Source organism: Mustela nivalis, assembly GCF_964662115.1.
Source record: "Mustela nivalis genome assembly, chromosome: 1".
Classification (NCBI taxonomy): Eukaryota; Metazoa; Chordata; class Mammalia; order Carnivora; family Mustelidae; genus Mustela; species Mustela nivalis.
Window position 1 is genome coordinate 202485657 of NC_139020.1, and position 19629 is coordinate 202505285.

The window sequence follows — 19629 nt, forward strand, 5'->3', positions numbered from 1 at the left end:
AAGGCAGAAGCTTAACCCACTGAACCACCCAGGTGCCCCGAAACACAGGATTTTTAAGGCAAGAAAATTATTCTGTAGGATATGGTAATGGCGGAGACATGACATTGCACATTTGTCAAAACACACAGAATATACAACCCAAAGAGTAAACTAAAGACTTCAGTTAATAATAATGTACCAATACTCACTCACCAACAGTAACAAATATACCATTCTAATGAAAGATGTGATGTTAATAATAGGAGAAACTGAGGCTGTAGGGGAGAGAGAAGTCTATGGGAGATTTTTTAAAATTTTTTAAGATTTTGTTTATTTATTTGAGAAAGAGAGAACTAGAGAAAGAGCACAAGCAGGGAGAAGAGCAGAGGGAGAGGGAGAAGCAGACACCCTGTTGAGCAGGGAGCCCCAAGGCAGAGCTCAATCCCAGGAACCTGAGATCATAACCTGAGCTAAAGGCAGTCGCTCAGCCAACTGAACCAGCCAGGCGCCCCTATGGGAGCTTTCTAAACATTCTGCTCAGTGTTTCTATACTATAACTCTAAAACTGCTCTAAAAAATAAAACCAATTAATGAAAAAATAAATTGATAAAATAATTGCTAAAAAAGGTGCTTGCTCCTGAGTCACTGTTCAATAAACACTAACACATCTAATATGGGTCAACCACATGGCACATAGTACAGGCTCAATGAATGTCAACTATTTTAAAATATTCTTTAGGGGAGCCTGGGTGGCTCAGTTACTAAGCATCTGGCTTCGGCTCAGGTCATGATCCCAGGGTCCTGGGATGCGGGGGGGGGGGGGGGGGTCTTTGCTTGGCAGAAAGCCAAGCTCCCTCTCCCACTCCCCCTGCTTGTCTTCCCTATCTCGTTGTGTCTCTCTCTGTTGCATAAATAAACAAAATCTTAAAAAATAGTTAAAGCCATAATTTTTGGGACATCTGGGTGGCTCAGTGGGTTAAAGCCTCTGCCTTCCGCTCAGGTCATGATCCCAGGGTCCTGGGATCAAGCCCCGCATCGGGCTCTCTGCTCAGCGGGGAGCCTGCTTCCTCCTCTCTCTCTGTCTGCCTCTCTGCCTCCTTGTGATTTCTGTCTGTCAAATAAATAAATAAATCTTTAAAAAAAAAGCCATAATTTTTATGCTGTGCACATTTTACCACAAAAAAAATGAAGAGAAAAAAATGGATAATTTTGATAAATCAAAACTACAAATTCTGCTTTTCCAAAGACCATTTTTATTAACTGAAGAAGCAAGACACAAGCTGGGAGAAAATATTGGCAGTGCATAGAGCTAACAAAGAACTTGCATCCAGAATATATAAAAAATTCTTAGAGGTGCATGGGTGGCTAAGTCAGTTAAGTGGCCAACTCTTAATTTTCGCTCAGGTCAGGATCTCAGAGTCCTAGGAATAGAGCCCCTTGTCAGGCTAACCACTCAGCAGGGATTCTGTTCCTCTCCCTTTCCCTCCTCCTCTGCCCCTATCCCCTCATATATGTACATGAGTTATCTCTCTCTCTCTCTCTTTTTAAAAAGATTTTACTTGGGGTGCCTGGGTGGCTCAGTGGGTTAAGCTGCTGCCTTCGGCTCAGGTCATGATCCCAGGGTCCTGGGATCGAGCCCCGCATCGGGCTCTCTGCTCAGCCGCGAGCCTGCTTCCTCCTCTCTCTCTGCCTGCTTGTGATCTCTCTCTGTCAAATAAATAAATAAGGGACGCCTGGGTGGCTCAGTTGGTTGGACGACTGCCTTCGGCTCAGGTCATGATCCCGGAGTCCCGGGATCGAGTCCCGCATCGGGCTCCCAGCTGCATGGGGAGTCTGCTTCTCCCTCTGACCTTCTCCTCGCTCATGCTCTCTCTCACTGTCTCTCTCTCAAATAAATTTAAAAAAAATTCTTTAAAATAAATAAATAAATAAATAAAATCTTTCAAAAAAAAAGATTTTACTTATTTATTTATTTGAGAAAGATAGTGAGAGAGGGCACAGAGCAGGGGGAGCAGCAGAGGGAGAGGGAGAAGCAAATTTTACGGAGCAGGGAGCCTGATGAGGGGCTCGAGCCCAGGACCCTGAGATCATGACCTGAGCCGAAGGCAAACTCTTAACCGACTGAGCCCTCTAGGTGCCCAACTTCCTTCTTTTTCTCCATAAAGGAACACTCCTCTCCTTTGTTCTCTAGACTCGGTTATGGTTTTGCCATAGCTTGCAAGTCCCGAATTGCAATTCCTCTGTCATTCCCAAATAAACCCATTTTGCTGGTAAAAGAACTGGCTGTTTTATTTTCAAGGCTGACAACGTGAATGGATGAACAAACTGATTCATCTGTACCATGGGATACTCTTCAGCAATAGAAAGGAATGAACTATTGATGATGGGACAGCATGGTTGGATCCCTAAAACATCAGCCAGACAAGCCTTAGCCTCTCATGCCTCTTCTCACCACCAAGTTGGGCTCTGCTCTGAGCAGGCACCACTAACCATTGGAAAGCCTGCTTCCCATGTTACTCAGTCAATGACTGAAAATTTGCAACAGTCCCGTTTAAGTCTAAATCTAAAGGCCTCCTGAAAACAGCCAGAGGGCCAGGTCTCTGAGGGGTGGAGAGAGCCCAGATCCAGAGGTGTGTTCACTTCCTGGGCTGCCATAGCTTAAAATAATAGATATTTTTTTTCTCTCCCAGCTCTCGATGCCAGAAATCTGAAATCAAGGTATTGGTAGGCTGGACTCCTTCTGAAGGCTCCAAGAGAGAAACCCCCTCTTGCCTCTCTCCTGGCCTCTGCTGGCTCCAGCAATCCTTGCTGTCCCTTGCTTTGTGGATGTGTCAGTCTCTCCCTCAGTATCCACATGGCTTTCTCCCTGTGTGCGTGTCTTCTTTTCTTATGAGGATAGTCACTGGGTTGAGGGCTCACCCTCATCTAGTATGACCTTATCTTAATCTAAGTATATCTGCCAAGACTCTTCAAATAAGGTTACATTCTGAGGTTCTGGGTCTTGAATTTGGGGATGACCCTATTGAAGTAAGTACAGGATGCTCCCTTGGGGACCCCAGGAGCTGCATGAGGTATGTGTGCAGGTGTGAGTTCAATCAGCTCTCAAGGTCCCAGAGACCCCAAGGGACCAGTGCAGGGACAGTGGGGCTGGCAGGGTCCAAGCAGAAAGGGCAGTGAGGAGGGGAGGGTTCAAGTGCAGATCAGGAGAGGGAGAGAAGCTGTGTGCCAGGGAGGGCAGCACAAGGCGCCCCAAGGTGGCAATTCTCACCTTGCTCTGATGCTTACTCAGGCTTATTCACTCACAGTCTCGGGACAAGAGACACTGAGGTTCGCACTCCCATCTGACTGAGGAGATCTGAGGCAACAGCCAGAATGATTTTTCAGACAGCATAGAACATTAAGCATCAAAGTCCATTTATTTGAAGTGCAATGATTAAATCTCTGCATCCAAAGTAAAGCGCATCCCCAGGACATGGCTTTGCCCACCTGTCTGACCCTGTCCTCAGACCCTGTCTATTGCTGGTGACATGCTGGCAATAGACCTTCAACATCATGTAGCTCCCAAGTCTGTCCCTGCCCCAACCTGACTTGCTGTAACCTCAGGCAGATAAGATACGTAGTGTCCAGGATAAGAGGAAGACCAAGAATGTTATTTCTCCTTTCTCTTCCCTTCTTGCTCCCAAGGTCAGGGGCCATGTGATGTCTGACCCTCCAAAGGGAGGAAAAGAGGGAGGCGGTGAAGGTGGAAGTGCTGGTGTCCCAATTCTCAATGAATCTCTGGTGTGCTCTGTGGCCTTGGTCAAGTTGTTGTCCCTTTCCAGGCCTCAGTTTCCCCAACTGTGAGATGGGGTGCAGGGGTTGGTGCCTGAGGACCTCCGAAACCCTTGCTAACATTCTAGAGAAGCACTGGAGACTTTCTCAGACTCTAATGCTGGGCCTGGAGTTTTCCCATGTTGTCCAGAGGGGACTTCGACATCTTTCTATTGCACATAGACAGAAATCTGGCTTCATTTTGGGGGAACAGGCAAGGGTGCAGCATCTAAGACTAGGGGCTGGCTGGAAGGGGGCTGGATAAAATGACCTCCCAGAGGTAGGGCTTCACCTCTTTCCATAGGGCAGGGATCCCAAACTCATTTGCATAAAGACACAATCCAGCCAATTGGAGCCAGAGGCCGTTCTTCTGTGGCCTGGGAGGGCCTACCCTGAGGTTCCATCCCAGGTAGCCAGTCCCCTGCTGGCTCAGAGGTCTGTTTCCCGAAGGTCCTGACCACGGTCATGTGTACTGCTGGGAGTCCAGGAGCCGGGCCCATTGACCTCCTTCTGCCCCAGGAAGAGCAGATGGTCCTCGTCAGTGGGTGGGAAGTCAGGAGTCCTCTTAGTTCCAGGGGGCAGTTCCTCAACACCCTGGAATGAAAAATGAAGAAAGACACCATCAGAGACGCCATTCTGCTCTGTGCCAGCTCATCCCCCAGATGGGATCACTGAGGGCCTAAAAGTACAGAACCTGGGCAGGAGTTGCTCAACCATCCCCTTGGTCAGTGCATCAGCCAGTCCTATCCCTTTTGCCTCCAAAACCTCCACCCGCTTCTCTTCCCCAATGCCCACGTCACTAATATTTCAGGCCATCAGTGCTTGCAAGAACACCTGCCTCCCTCTCACTCTTTCAGGCTGCGCCCCTTCAAGAAAATAAATCCTTCGCCACAGCCACTGAAAGGAGCTTTCAAAACATTCCAGCCAAATCCATACCTCCTCTTCTCAAGCTTCTGGCCTCAGCCTTTCACCTGCTGTGCGCTCCACCCAGAATGCCCTTCCCCCAGATCTTCCTAGGGCTGGCTCTACCTCCTACCTCTTCCAAGAGGCCACCCTCACCATAGTACCCTGTTTCACTGCCATTACCTGCTGAGAACTTACTTATTTCTCAGTTTAGCTTTTATCTGCTCCTCCTAGACAGTGGACATGAACTCCAGCCCAGAGTAGGGCTGGGTACATAGCAAGTGTGTAAGAAATGAGAAAATGAAACAGGGATTCCAAAGCAAGGGCAGGTCTGGGTCAAGGACAGCATCTTCTGAATTCAGGGCATTTACAGAGCAACCACATGGCTTTGGGTGAATTTGGCCCACCCCGGTCATGTTTCTTATGTAAGATTTTTTCTAAGTTGACTCACTTTTGAATTAAGTACTTTTATTTACAGAAGAGATTTTAAATTAATGCCTTAAATGTAAACCAGTTTCACTTGCCACAGCCTGGAAGTAATCCAAGGAAATGAATAATATGAAATTCTGTTCAGTCTTTTTTTTAAAGGGCTTAATAAAAAGCGTGGAAGACATGTCAACTCTCAAGCAAGCCTTTTTGCTGGAAGAGGTTGAGAAAGATGGTGATTCACCATGTTCCTCCCCTGACTTATGGCCATGCCCAGGGGATCAAAAATCACTTCACTATCCCTCCCCTGCTCTGGGAGCCAGCCCTGTGACTGACCTTCCCCAAGCTGTCATCCAAGGTAGCCACTTCTTCCTTGGGGGCCACCGATGCTGTCTGCCGTGCAAGATCCCACCACAGCAGCCCAGGACTCAAGGCACTGCGCTTGGTGGGGCCTGAGGGGACAGGGGGATATTTAGTGAAGAGGTGATGGGAATTGGAGAGAGAGGGGAAAGGGAGAACTCTGATGGGTTCCAATCCCCAGATTCTCATTAATGACCCACTGGGTACCCTGGCAAGCCTCTGCCCTTCTCTGGGTTTCAGTTTTCTCATCTACACAGTAAGGGGGTCTAATACAGTGGATGGTTCATTATGGTTCATTATTTCCCCAGCATCTAGAATACTGTCTGGCACAGAGGACTCAAGAAAGCCCTGGTGAATGTAAAGTCTGAGACACAGGAAGCAAGAACAGGTATTGTGATCACTATTGATGTCTCCTGAAGTCTTTCCACTTCTCGAGTGGCATTCAGAATCCCCGGATGGACACGGAGTCCCTGAGGTCCTGCTGAGAAGCTATTTCAGCACAATGGACAGCGCCTCTCCTCTGGCAAGGACAACGTTTTGGAGGCGGTGGATAGGTAGGTGGAAGGGAGGAGGGGTGGCTCAGTTTTCTTCTGCCTTTGCAAAATGGGACCAGCCCTGCAAGTTGCAGGGTTTTCCCGAAGGCAACACAGCAGAAAGGGTGCTGATGCATCAAGCACGTGGTGGCCATCTGGCTGACGGGAATGTCTTTTCTCTTCTTCCTGCCCAATGGTGGGTCCTGGAGGCAGAGGGATCCACAAGGTGATCTCTGAGGAGGACATATGCCCTGCTTACCTGTCAAGCAGCTGACGAGGGCTCCACATAGCACAGTGCTCAGCGTGCCGAGGGCACCATAGTAAAGGTAGGAAATGGCATAAAAGCTGTCAGCTAAGGCTGGTCGATCAAGGTCCATTTCAGGGCTGGGGGTAGGAGAGGTGTGCATGAGTCCAAAAGCCACTCCCAGTTTGTTCATTTCCTCCCATTTCCACTGTCACGGCCTGGCGCAATATTCCATTATTTCTCACTCAGATGTGTGCGGTAGCCACTTCTCTTCCTCTCAGGCTAACCCACTCCCACCCATAGGTGTTCTCTACACACAACCAGAGGGAGCATTACTGAAATGTAACTCAGATGACCTCCTGCCACTGCTCACCACTCTCCATGGCTCTGTATTACCCTCAGAATCTACCCGAATCAAACTCTTAGACGAAAACATTAGGTGTGCATCTTTATGAACTTGGATTTGGTAATTAGATGTGACTTAGATGTGATTCCAAAAGCACAAGCAGCCCAAGAAAACAGAGATATATTGGACTTCTGTGCATCAAAGGACACTATAAAGAGACTGAAAAGACAATCCAGAGTGGAAAAAAATATTTGCAAATCATACATCTGATGAGGATCTAGTATGCAGAATACATAAAGATTTAAAGAACATAAAAATTAGAACTCAACAATAAAAAAACAAACAAAAAAAAGTATAGAGGCTCAGTGGGTTAAGCGTCTGCCTTCAGCTCGGAAGATGATCTCCGGGGTCCTGGGGTCAAGCCCCACATCAGGCTCCCTGCTCTGCAGGGAGTCTGCTTCCCCTTCTCCCTCTGTTTTTCCATCCGCGCTCGTGCTCTCCCTCTCACTCTGCTCTCTCAAATAAATAAATAAAACCTTTAAAAAGTGTTTAAAAATAATTTAAAAAGAATGTCTATATGATCCAGTATTTCCACTCCTAGGTATAGACCAAGAGAAATGAAACCAGATGTCCCCGCCAAAACTCGCACACAAATGTTCACAGCAGCACTGTTCACAGTAGCCAAAAAGTGGACACAGCCGAGTTGTCCAAGGGATGTATGGATAAACAAAATGTGGGCCATCCACACAGGAATATTATTCAGCCATAAAAAGGAATCAAGCCCTCAGATGTGTTACAATGTGGATAAACACTGAAAACATCAAAAACAAAACAAAAATTTTGAAAACATCACACTGAGTAAAAAAAGCCAGATGAAACAGGCTGTCTATTGTATAATTCCATTTATAAGAAGTGTCCAGACAAGCAAAACCAGAGCAACAGAAATCGGATTAGTGGTTCCCAGAAGCTGGAGGGGGAGCAACTGCTCATGGGGATGGGGGTTCCTTGTGAGGTGATGAAAATGTTCTTGAGTTAATGGTAATGGTTGTGTAATCTTGTGAATCCACTAAAACCACTTTTAAATGGTTCATTTTATGGTCTGCAAATTATATCTCAATAGTAATAATAATAAAAATAAAGAATCAGACCACATTCTTCTGCCTGAACCCAATCTATCCTTTCTTGGCCCACTAAATACACCCCATCCTCTCCATCATTGGAATGCACTAAACTGAACCCGACCCCAAGCCCTTTGCACTTGCACTTCTCTCCACTGGGAATGCCCTTCCTTCACTGTCCCGAGAGCACATTCCTCCTTTTCATTCAGACTCAGTTTAAGAGCCCCCCTCCCCAATCGCACCCTCTCAGGCCAGCTCACCTGCTATTCCTGCTGGAGGTGTTGGTGGCAAGGAGCTGGCCCAAGAATTCAGAGGCATTGGCCGAGGGCATGACACAGCCATCAGCCGATGACGGCAGGACTCCCAAGGACTGGGTGCTGGGCGGGTACAGAGTGGCACCCACAGCCACCCACAGTGAAAGCGCCATGCCAGTGGCCAGCCCGGAGAGGACACCCTGGGGATAGAGTCTAGGTCAGGGGAGAGAGGTCTTGTGCCTTCCCAACCCCTAGCTGCCCCCACTCACCGGCGTGTTGCAGGCGGGAAGAAACATCCCCAGAATGAAGGCTCCAAGGAGGGGGCCACTGATGACTCCCATGACGGTGAAGGAGCCCTGCAAGAGCGAGTAGGGGACAGGGAGCTGAGGGCAGAACCATCCCACCTCTCCTGGCTTCAGTTTGCTTGCTGGGAAAGCAAGACCTGAGGAATTCCACTGTGGACCTTGAGACCCGTGCTTGTTGCCCTAAAGGGGATGGGACTCCCTGTTTCTGCCTCTCTCCCCTGTTTTGGATAAATTCTGGTCCCACCTCCAAGCCACTCCCCCCACCCCACCTCCCACTGCCACTGCCACCAGCCAGGTGACTGCAGAAAGTTATCAGGAGGGTGGCATCAGACCAGTTCTGCCATGAAAAGTAGGACCCCTTCTGGGTTTCAGTTCAAAGCCGACCGTGCCCTGCTTCCTGTGGCGATGGGGTGGGTCAGGGAGGGACGCTCACCTGGAGGACACCTCCCCCCAGCAGCGAGGACAGAGCCGCCACGGTGAGACAGGCTGAGCCATAGATGAGGGCTGTGGCAGATGGGGGGCGGCATGGTTAGCAGGGAGAGGCCGCCCTGCCCCCCCCATCAGGTTCCCCCAACTCACAGAGCCCCTTGGAGATCATCACGAGTCTCCGGGGTGCGAGGTTCGGCAGCCGAGGTTTGATGAGGTCCTCCACGGTGACTGCGGCCATGGCGTTGATGCTGGTGGAGGCAGTGCTGAGCATAGGGTGGGGAGGATGGTCAACAGGCCTCATCAAGGGACTGGCCACACCCCTCTCTGGGGTCCACCTGCTGGGGGAGGCCCCAGCTGCTCATACCATCTGACCTAGCCCAAGGGCAGAGGCATGGGTAACAGACAGAACTCCTCAAGAGTGCAGGAGATGTCCACCATCCCACCATCCATGCCCCCAGCCCTAAGACATCCCCACGGGAGCAAAGACACCCCTGACCAAGGACATGAATGGCACAAGTTCTCATTACACAGCAATCATAGGCTGCTGCTGAGAACTGCATGGGACCCTGGTCACAGCAAGAGCAGGGATGAGCCAGAAGTTGCAGAATATTTAGAATGTGAGGCCCCTGAGGCAGGAGTGGGGTACCACTCAGTCACAGCTGTGCCCTGGGACTCAGAATGGCAGTAGAGGCCACATATGTATATAGTAGGTGCTCAGTATGTGCCCAATAACATTTGTTTGGGTGCCAAAAGAAGGAAAGAAAGAAGGGAGAGGGGAGACAGGTAAGGCCCTGCCAGGTGATAAGGTGAAAACCCCCCAGCTGGGGTCCTTGTCCTCAGGGCATGCCTTCTGCTAGGGCCCCCCCCTTCTGCTGGGGCCCCCCTGAGCTGCCCACTGGGGACCAAGCAGAAACTGTAAATGATGGACATGCCCAGAACATTCTATCCCACAGGGGGACAGCCGGGTGAGCAAGGAGGGCTGCTCACCTGAGGGTGCCACTGTAGGCACAGGCCAGAAAGAGCCCAGGGACTCCAGGCAGGTCCTCGAAGATGTCCAGCACCAGCAAGGGCATGTACTGGGTGGGTGGGTGGGGGGAGTTGGCGTCCAGGACAGCAGCACCCCAAGGACAGGGATTCTGTCTGTCCTCACACTGCATGTCCCCAGGGCCCAGTGCAGACCGGGCTCACAGCAGGCACTGAGTGTGTGTTTGCTGATTGACTGTGTGCCCCAAAGGACAGTCACTGAGCCCCACCACGCACAGAGCCCTGGGATCCCAGTGAGGCAGAGTCCCATGTTATCTCTGCTTTACTGATGAGGACAATAAGGCTAACAGGTGCGGCCCTTGGCTGAGGTTGCACAGTCAAGCAGTCCAGGAGCTGACCCCAGCAGAGGACAGCAGACGGGACAGCCTTCCATTTTCTGCCAATTCTGAACAGACTCTGAACCAGGCATGCCTCCTGCCCCAGTGCTGCGGCTGACTCACCTGTTGACCTCAGCCAGTTGCTTCCCACCCATTCCAGCCCCAGTCTACTCATCTGTAAAGTGAGGGCCATGACAGCCTTGGCCTCATCACATGCTGAAAGATTTTATGGGAGACTGTGAAGGGAACAGCATGAGGAACAGAGTAGGCACTTGTGGCATGAGAGCTGATGATTATTATAATCAACACCATCATTTCATGCTGAACCGGGATCCCATCTCCTCCTTAATATCCCTCAGGGAGTCTCTGACTCTAAATCTGAATGTGCCCGTCCCCTGCGCATTCCCTCCCCCAATGGCTCCCCATTGTCTCCCAGCCTTGTTCTTCCCCTCTCCTTCCAGATCCTCCTCTGAGCCAAGCTCTTTGCTGCCCCTGGACCTCTGCACAGGCTGTTCTCTCTTCTAGATGCCATTCCACCCTTGCCCGGAGAGGTTCATCCATGCAGCAGTTCAGAGTGGGGGTGGGGAAGGTAGGAGTGGCCTAAGAGCCTGGGCCAGACTTACCTGGTCAGGGGCGGAGATGCGCCCTGCAAGGAGCGGGTCACAGTCTACATAGATCGTGAACATGATGATACCACAGCCAGCAGCGCTGAACACAATCAGGAACAGGCCCAGCTGGTTGATGAGCAAGGCCCTGTGGGGGAGGCACAGCCTCAGGCTGGGTGGGGGGTTGGCAGCTGGTCCCAGAGGCCCCTACCCTGCGCCTCCTAAACACTCACAGCTTGGCCTGCTTCTCCGTGCGACAGGCCACATAGCGTTGCACCTGTGCTTGGTTCACGCCATACATTGAGAGCCACACCAATGTGCCGCCCACTATAAAAGTCCAGAATGTGTAGCGGCTCCGCGGGTCCAGGTCAAAGCTAGATAAGGGAGGGACAAGACAGCCATATGGGAATACCACATTGACTTTACCCTCCCAAGGGCCCCAGATGGCCATTCTGAACCTTATGGGTCTTGAGGGGACATTTGGGGTGGGTTTTGAAGTGTATGAGTAGGAATTTGCCAGATTGAAAATTTTGTTTACTGAGTCGTCCATGTATGCATTCAAAAACCTCTCGGTGCCCAGTTGTGACCTCAGGGAGCCATCAGTGTCCACTCTGGCCTGGGGGACATGGTGGGACAGATGGAGGGATGGGGGCTAGGGCAGTCTAGAGAGGGGAGGCAATGTTTGGTCTGTGGAGAGTCTGGGAAGGGAAGCAGGGAGGACTTCCTGGAGGAGGAGGCACTGGTTGGCTTCTCCCAGGGCAGAGGGATGTCACCTCCACCTCTTTGCAGTACCCTCTCTACAATTTTACTCACTCCAGCAGGTTCATCCGGGAGTGGTTCTGGGCAATCTCAAATACGCTCCTGGGCCCACCCACCAGCATGATCCCGCGGGCCAGGACAACCCAGAAGCCGGTTAGCATCACCACAACCTGGAACACATCAGTCCAGACCACAGCCTTCATGCCGCCCTGCAAGACGTGACAGATGGGGAGGCAGGGGTTCAGACAGGAATCTGTCTGAGGCCAACCCAGTTTGGCTTTCAACAGTGGCTGGGACTGATGCCTCTCTCTGCCTGTTTCCTCATCTGGAAAATGGTGTTGTGAGGATTCAGTCAGTTCATGTGAAGAAAATCTTTGCCACACAGCCCCTAGCACGTACAAGTTCAGTGAGTGAATAAGTGATGGCTGCCCCCATTATCATTACTACTACTACCATTATTCTTAGCTACAGCTTTTACCCTTCAGCCTCTGCCTTCCCATGGGAGCCCCTGGATATGCCTTTGGAGAAGCCCCTTCTTCCTCAAAGGCCATTCATGGGAAGCCAGTCTACTCCCAGCTCCAAAAATAGTCAATCAGAACATCTTCCCCAGCTCCCCGGACTTCTGTGATTGGCTCATCCAATCACAGCTCTCAGGGCCAGCTAACCGGAACCCTCCTGGAACTTGTGCCAGTCCATCCTGAAATAGGAACTTACTTTCTGAGCTGATGGGACCCCAAGAGATGGAAGAGGGGCCCACAGGATTCTGTCGTAGCCCCTGCATCCAGCCAGTCCTGAAGCTAGGCTATGTCTGGACTCTCAGCAACAAGACTTTCTTTCTCTTTCTTTCTTTCTTTCTTTTAATTTGACAGAGATCACAAGTAGAGAGAGAGAGGCAGGCAGAGAGAGAGGGGGGAAGCAGGGTCCCCGCTGAGCAGAGAGCCCATGTGGGGCTTGATCCTAGGATCCTGGGATCATGACCTGATCGGAAGGCAGAGGCTTTAACCCACTGAGCCACCCAGGCGCCCCAGCAACAAGACTTTCAAATGACTTGTTATTAAGATAAGGAAACAGAGGCCCCGCTGGGATGCAGGCTTCCTCAGCAGGAAGGGAAAATAAGGAGTGGATGATGGCTTCAGGGTGTCCCCCACCCAGTGCGCATGGACCCCCATGTGGAGTGGGGGTGTCACTCACCACAGTCGTATAGAAGGTACAGATGACTCCAGTGGACAGGAGCGATGCCCAGATGTCCAACCCGGTCACTGTGTAAGGAAACCGCCCCCCATTAGGCATCCAGGCAGGGTGCAAACTTGGCTCCTAGGGTCTAGGGTCCTCATCTCTCCGGGATTCTTCCCACCCCGAGTCTCTCCCGGCTCTGTCCCTCCCCTCTCCTTCGGTCTCGTCTCAAAGCCTTTGCTTTCTCCGGGCCACCCTCCCTAGATCTCCCAAAGTCAAACCTTGATTCAGGATGAGCGCGGGGGCGTAAATCACGATGCCTGTATACAGCATCTACGGGTGGAGAGCCGGGACCAGGTGAGGCCCGCGGAGGACGGGGGAGGGGGAAGGAGAGAATAGTGGTGGCGGAGCTTGTGGCGTCAGATGAGTAGGGGGAATCCCACAAGGGAATCCCACAAGGGTGGGGTGGGGTCAAGCCGGGAGTATGGGGGGGCGGGCCTTCGGGCCAAACCTCCGGAACTGGCCGCAGGGGGCGGGGCCAGTAAACTGGAGGCTAGGCCTGGGAAGGGCGTTGCAGGATGGGGGTTGGGGGGAAATTACGGGGCGGGGTCGTGACGGATGGGGGCAGGCTGTGGGCGGAGCCGACGAAGACCAGGACCCAGGCAAAAGGGATCTGAGCGGGACCCTGAGGGCGAGGGCGGGGCCGGGGCCACTCACTGTAGCTACCAGGTACTGCAGGGTCCCGCAGAGCCGCACGCTGCGGCTGAAGCGCTGCTCCAGGTACTGCAAGGAGGAGCCGAGGCTCGTGGTCACCTGGACAGGTCCTACCCAGGAGATCGAGGCCTCTGGGGTGCTTCACCCTCCCTCGTGGCTTCTTCCCTCCCTCCCGAGGCCAACTTCTGTCTCCACTCTTGCCCGTGGGGGGGTGGGGGGATGGGGCCAAGTCCCAGATTCCGACCAGTGTGCACACACCTGTGCACACGCGCCATCCCCGCTTCTGGGCACACTTCGTGTGCCCAGGATGACAGATCAGTCAAAGGCGCACGTTCCTCTGCCCTCACTGGCGGCTAATTGGTCCCCGGGGCGGCGCCGCTCTGCGTCAGCAAGCCAACTATACAGATCCTGTGGCCAGTTGTCATTGGTGGCCTACTATATACCGGTCACGATTTTAATCACTTTACCGCCTGCCCTGGTGGGAAGTCCTCTTATTAGCCCAGTTTGTCACTTGAGAAGCCGGAGCAGAGTAAGCGGGGAAGTCGGGTCTCGAACCGTTGGCCCATTGTCCGGCGATCGCTCAGGTGTGCGCACGCCCGAGCATGTGCCGGGCAGGTTTGTGCCTGTCCGCACTTGGTGCACACCTGGCTCCGCCTTGCGCGGGCTTCCACCGAGGAGAACCAGGAACGGCGACTCCTCTTCCTCCTTCCTGCCCCTCACCCCGCTGCCTAGGGCTACTTCCCAGAACCCTCGGCACCCGTTGGCCACGTTAAAGCCCCAAAGAGCCCGCCTACGGCCCCCTGTACAGTTTGTCAAAGCCCCAGGACCTCCCCGTCACAACCCTGCGTTCTCAGCCAGGCAGGTCCTGCCTCCGGGCCTCTGCCTGGTACCTGGTAGGTGCTGGTGAGACCCAGGCGGTAGAAGACCGGCATGAAGAGGAAGGCGGTGAGCAGAGAGTTGAGTAACTGTCCCAGGCACATCCAGAGGAACTTGAAGCCATAGCGGTAGGCCTCGGCTGGCACGCCCAGCACCTGCACCGCCGACATGAAGCTGGCGGCTAGCGAGAGGCCAACGGGCAGGGCGGCCAGGCGCCGGCCCCCGGTGAAAAAGTCCTCAGCGCTGCGCTGCCCGCCCCGCGCCAGACCGACCCACAGCCCGATGCCCGTGGACACCAGCAGCATGAGGGCGAAGACCGCGTAATCCCAGGCTCCGAACGTGGCCAGCGCTCCCGCCTCGACGACCGCCATCAGGTGCAGGTGCGGGGGCCAAGGCTGTCCTCGGCCTTTCCAGCCACGCGCGCGTGTCCACCCCCTCCAACCCCCGCAACCCCCGGGTAAAGGAAGCTGGCGGCGACCGAGGAGGCAGGGCTGCGTGGAGACGGGAGGATGCTGGGCCTCTACAGCGAAGCCCCACACCTGTCTCCTTGGGCCCCTGGAGGGAGGCAGCGAAAGCGACTTGGGCTGGGGCTCCCTGGGCAAAGAATCTCTGGGTCCTCGCTGCGGTCGGCTGCCTCCCTGTCCCTCCTCTTCGTCTACGCGTCTGCCTCTGCCGTCTGTCGGCAGACCTCCTTCCCGCTCCGCAAGGCTGGCCCTGACAGCGGCGTGTCCACTGCCCAGCCGACAGTCGGATTCCCTGGCAGCCGTGCTCTGCGCGGACGGCTGGAGGTCTCCGTGGGACTTTAAAGGGGTGGCTCCCGACGACCGGCTGTGGATTTATTGGGCTCCCGGGTCCACCAAACCCCGCCCCTGGAGTTGGGGGCGGGCAGGACCCACACCCTTTCCGCCCCGGACTGGTCAGATAGGCCAAGGCCGGCCACGTGGGTGGCTGCTGGGGGTGGGGTGTGGGGTGAGGTTCCCAAATACCCCTTCTTACTTCTGTGGCACTATCCCTTCACCCCAAGCTGTTCATGTCTTCCGTTGACAGTTGGGGGACTGAGGCTCTGGGAAGGCATGTCACACTCACCTGAGGCCACACGACTGGTAGCTGTGGCTTCAGGAGTCAAATCCCTGCTGTGCTTTTGTACCTTAAAGGAAGGGGAGCTCACTCTCCCACAAACCAGGGGTTCCTTTTCTGGGCTGCCCTGCCGCTTGAGGAAAACTTGTTCTGCTTGAACCCTTCCCCCAACAGGCACCTGCAGCCACTCCCTTTCTTCAGAACCTAGTGAGAGGAAATCAACAAACCCCAGCCCCAGACTAAGCTGAGTGGGGCACATTGGGGTTTAGGTCCTAAATGCAGACATACTTGGGGGAGTCTTTGCTTGTCATTGGACCTCAGTTTCCCCATCTATAAATAGAGAGAAAGTGTCGCTCTCGCCAGCAAGAACGACCTGGAGACACGGAGTGACAAGCTTGTGAATCCTCTCTTCAGATCCTAAAAATCTTTCGCCTTTTATTGTTGTCTTCTTACCCGGATGTTTACCCCTGTGTGTATCCCCTCTCCTCCCATCAGCAGACTGTACATGTGAAAGGAAGCCTGATAGCATGATAAAAATCACGCAGTGTCCTCGGGCTACCTGTTCTGGGCATAGCCAATCACCTTTCAGGTGGTGCCTAGTCCTCTGTTTAGCCGCAGGCCCAAGCGCCATGTTGTCTGCTAGTAGCTGCCCTCGACAGCTCCCCCTTTCCTTTTATATATATGGCAGGGACCGTGCCTGTCTTAGGTTGCGTGTCCTCACCTTCCATGCTTACCCGTCATCGGGTACTCCCCCTGGTCGAGGAGCCCCTGTCTTAGGTTGCTATGGATGTGGGACCAGTCTTACCCGTCTTTGACTACCGGTCCAGCATGCTGAGCCATATTTGGGGGGAGGTACCAGCCTCGAGGGCCATCATAGCTTGTACAATCATTTCTCATTGATGTCGTTGTTGGGGGCCTAGACGGCAGAGGTATCTTAGCATAAATATAGACGCTCCCACCGTAAAGGCACAAAATACCCCTATGCCTGCCCATTCCTTCAAGGAGGACAATGAGCTTTGGAAAAATTTTACCCAGTCTCCCACAGAAGCCAGGGACACTTTGGTGGCATTTAAGCTTACAATTTGGGATATTCTTGTTATCAAAGCAGAGTCCCCTGTCGAGCTGTTCCAACATTCAGACAACCAGCCCCTGTCACCCAAGGCACGCCGGTAGTAGCATTGGTGGCGATGATAGGAGGGAGGATCTCCGACTCATTTGTCAGTGGCATCGGGACAGGCCAGGCCTTCACCAGCACCCACATCTGTCGTTGGCTCGCCTCTATCGTGCTGTCCTGGCTCAGGATCATCACCATCGTCATCCACAGGCTCCACTGCCACCATCCTCGTGAGCCTCTCAGGAACCCACACTGGAGTTGCAGCATCCTGTGGAAAAACACAGAGAGATCCTCGGTGCCACCGGAGCACCGGGTCCGGGCCTTTCCATATCCCGGTAAGGATGTCTTTCCATTTAACCATTATCTGTGACTGCTTATGCTGGCCCCAGTGCCTTTCTGCGGCGGACAGGCCATTCTTATCTACCGTCAGAAAATTTAAAATAAATGTTACTACATTGGTGAGATCTCTGGGGGTGGTGTATTCTTCCCCTACTCCCCCTCTTTTTATTTTTTGTAATGTGGTCTTGAAGGTTAAGTGGGCTCTCTCCACTATTCCTTGCCCTTGTGGATTATAAGGGATTCCTGTGCCATGTTGACTACCATAGCAGGCTAAAAAGCTCTTGAATGTTTTAGACGTATAAGCAGGCCCATTATCTGTTTTTAAACTTTTAGGTACAACCCAGCATGCAAAGCTTCGTAAACAGTGGGTTATTACATTTTTAACATTTTCTCCTCTTAGTGGTGTTGCCGTTACTACTCCTGAGCAAGTATCTATGGACAGATGCAGGTATCTCTGAAGTCCAAAGGATGGAACATGTGTCACATCCATCTGCTACAAATGATTGGGGAGCAGGCCTTTAGAGTTAACACCCCATGAGGGCATTGGAAGATGTACAAGAAACGTAAAAGGGGAGCGAATACAAACAGGAGTAGGCAAAAATGTGATTATTTTTAGAACAAGTTTGCACTTTCAAACATTTGGGAAAAGTTGTGCTTTTAAGAGGAGTTACATAATAAATTAGTAGTTAAGAGTGCGGGGTAAGTAGCAGCTGGATAACTTTTGACAATTGACCCTGTAAATCACCTGTGCCTTGTATGGTTTCCCACGCCCTAGCGGCAGCAGTAGCAGTTTGCAAATACACTGCAGGTGGAAAATTGATCTGATTTTGATTTCCCGAAAACTGTCCTGTACCAGCCAGCATTTCTAAATTCCAAGCTCCATTCCCAGCTTCCGCATTACTGCGAGCAGCCTCCGCACAGCCATCCTGATCTGCCATCCGCCACACAAGATACTGCCCTCCAGACAAGCAAGCTCGCGCCAGACCACTCCAGTCCAAAGGCGCCAGGCCTTGCAGAGGCCCCTCCACACGTACTCCCGAGACCTCCGAACCCACAGTATATCAGAATTAAATTGTCAAGAAGCAAAGAAAAGACTAGTCTGCTATCGTCACTAAAACAATGAGCTTTCACGTTGCAATCGTCACTATAATCAGTGAACTTTCCTAAAACTTCTCTGGCCAGATTTTTCTTCCAAAGGTCCTTCCATCCTTATCCTAGATACCTCGCTTCCCATTTTGGAAAGCTTTTCTCTCGTCCTTATGGAACTTCCCTGTCAAAAGACAGACTCTGGCTGCACACTTACCTTCTCGTTGTCAATCCCCTGTCTCCTACCGAATTTTGAGGTTCCCGTTTTGAGGTTCCCGGGTCTCGGCGCCACTTGTCGCTCTCGCCAGCAAGAACGACACGGAGTGACAAGCTTGCGAATCTTTATTGTTCTCCTCTTACCCGGCTGTTTACCACTATTTGTAGCCCCTCTCCTCGGGCTACCTGTTCTGGGCATAGCCAATCACCTTTCAGGTGGTGCGCAAGTCCTCTGTTTAGTTGCAGGGCAAGCGCCATGTTGTCTGCTATGTACGTAGCTGCCCCCGACTATAAAGTAGTCCCTGCCCCAAGGAATAAACTGAACCTACATATTAGGAACCTGGCACAGAGTAAAGTCTTCACTCATTCATTCATTGGTGTCTTCATTCATTTGTTGTTTCCTGCGTGGAATACTCATGGAACATGTAATAGAGGTCATGGGGGAGGGACTGTCAGTGGCCTCGAATCCGAATAAATGGGGGGCCCATGACTCCTTGGGAGGTAGTGTCTGACATGTCCCCCATCGCACAAGAGGAGACCAAGGTTATGGAGGGCAAGTCCCTTGCCTGGGGTTGTGCTATCAAAGGACCCAGACACTGTTGTCTTGGGGCCCTTCATTGGTGGTCTTGAGGGACTTTGGCCTCTGGAGGCTCTGACTTCTGGGTTTGAGTCCTGACTTGGTGTCTGGAAACTGGGTTCCCTCCTCCACTAGCAGGAGGGATCTGGACCTGGGCTGGGTTCCTGTGGGCCCCGGAGTCCTCTCCAAGCCTCTGCCGCCTCCTGGTGGTCTCCAGCCAACTCGCGCCACTCCAGTTTGGTCCAGCATCTCCCATGCAACCCTTCCTGTCCCCTGGAGCTCTCCCTCTTCGAACGGGGTGCAGGCCGGCCTGCACACCGCCACCTCCTGCTCCCAGACTCTGATAGATCTGTTGCCCGTTGGCATGCACTGCTCCACCCCAGCAAAGAGGGTGCGGGGAGGACATTGTGTTCCTTTTCCTTCCCGTCTTCATTCTTTCAAGCCCGGATGCACTGCACCCTTCTGGACAATCTGATGGGAAAGGAAAAATCCTGGAGGGGATCCCCTTCCCAAAAAGCCATGCAAGTGAATTTAAATATGTGCAAGTTGTTATAGGACACACAAACCCGGTCCTCCCTCCCCAGGGAGGTTCTAGAAGTGGTTACCATCCATGGCCAGTCTTTCTCTTCCTCTACTGTGAAGTGGGAGGCTACAGACAGGCACTGGGGCTGAGGCGCATTCATTGAGCACCTGCTGTGTGCATGCCTGTGTGCCCACTGCTGGGGACTCAGCAGGATCCAGGTGGAACCATATTGCTCACAGGAACTTGACACTGACCAAGCCAGCAGATAAATGCACATAGGTTTCAGAAGCTGATGGTTGAGTGAAGCAAGGTCAGAGATGGAGTGGGCCTGGGGGCCTATGGGGTGGGAACTCTTGGAGGAGGTGAGTGCAGACCTGCAGGCAGAGATGAGCCAAGCTTGGAGAGATGCAGGGGGAACAGCCAGGGCAAAGGCCCTGAGGTACAAACAAGTGGAGTAAGCAGAGTTGAGTGAGGACAGGGAAGGCCACAAGGGACCCTGAGT

The 19629-nt window shown here is 52.6% G+C and overlaps 1 protein-coding gene across 3 annotated transcripts; it reads right to left on the bottom strand.

Moving 5' to 3' along the window:
- Nucleotides 1–3376: 3376 nt before the first annotated feature.
- On the bottom strand, nt 3377–15026 carry SLC5A5 (solute carrier family 5 member 5). 3 transcript variants are annotated; one of them, XM_082709401.1, is made up of 15 exons: nt 14210–15021; nt 13323–13388; nt 12887–12938; nt 12624–12691; nt 11487–11641; nt 10907–11047; nt 10692–10845; nt 9695–9783; nt 8858–8970; nt 8712–8782; nt 8243–8329; nt 7980–8173; nt 6271–6395; nt 5455–5570; nt 3377–4383 (listed from the first exon to the last, which is right to left on the bottom strand). In XM_082709401.1, the coding sequence occupies exons 1-15, from the start codon at nt 14564–14566 to the stop codon at nt 4219–4221; spliced, it is 1953 nt and encodes a 650-aa protein (XP_082565527.1). In that variant the 5' UTR covers nt 14567–15021; the 3' UTR covers nt 3377–4218. The 3 variants fall into 3 exon arrangements, with proteins under 3 accessions (XP_082565527.1, XP_082565528.1, XP_082565529.1); XM_082709402.1 differs by having other exon boundaries at nt 10692–10821; nt 14210–15017; XM_082709403.1 differs by lacking the exon at nt 5455–5570 and having other exon boundaries at nt 14210–15026.
- Nucleotides 15027–19629: the final 4603 nt, after the last annotated feature.

Coding starts and splice junctions, on each gene's coding strand:
- SLC5A5 (XM_082709401.1), bottom strand. CDS start 14,566: ATGGCGGTCGTCGAGGCGGGAGCGCTGGCCACGTTCGGAGCCTGGGAT. Junction 9,784..10,691: donor GCATCTCCGCCCCTGACCAG/GTAAGTCTGGCC, acceptor CCACCCACCCAG/TACATGCCCTTGCTGGTGCT. Junction 8,330..8,711: donor TGGGGGGAGGTGTCCTCCAG/GTGAGCGTCCCT, acceptor TCGCTCTTGCAG/GGCTCCTTCACCGTCATGGG.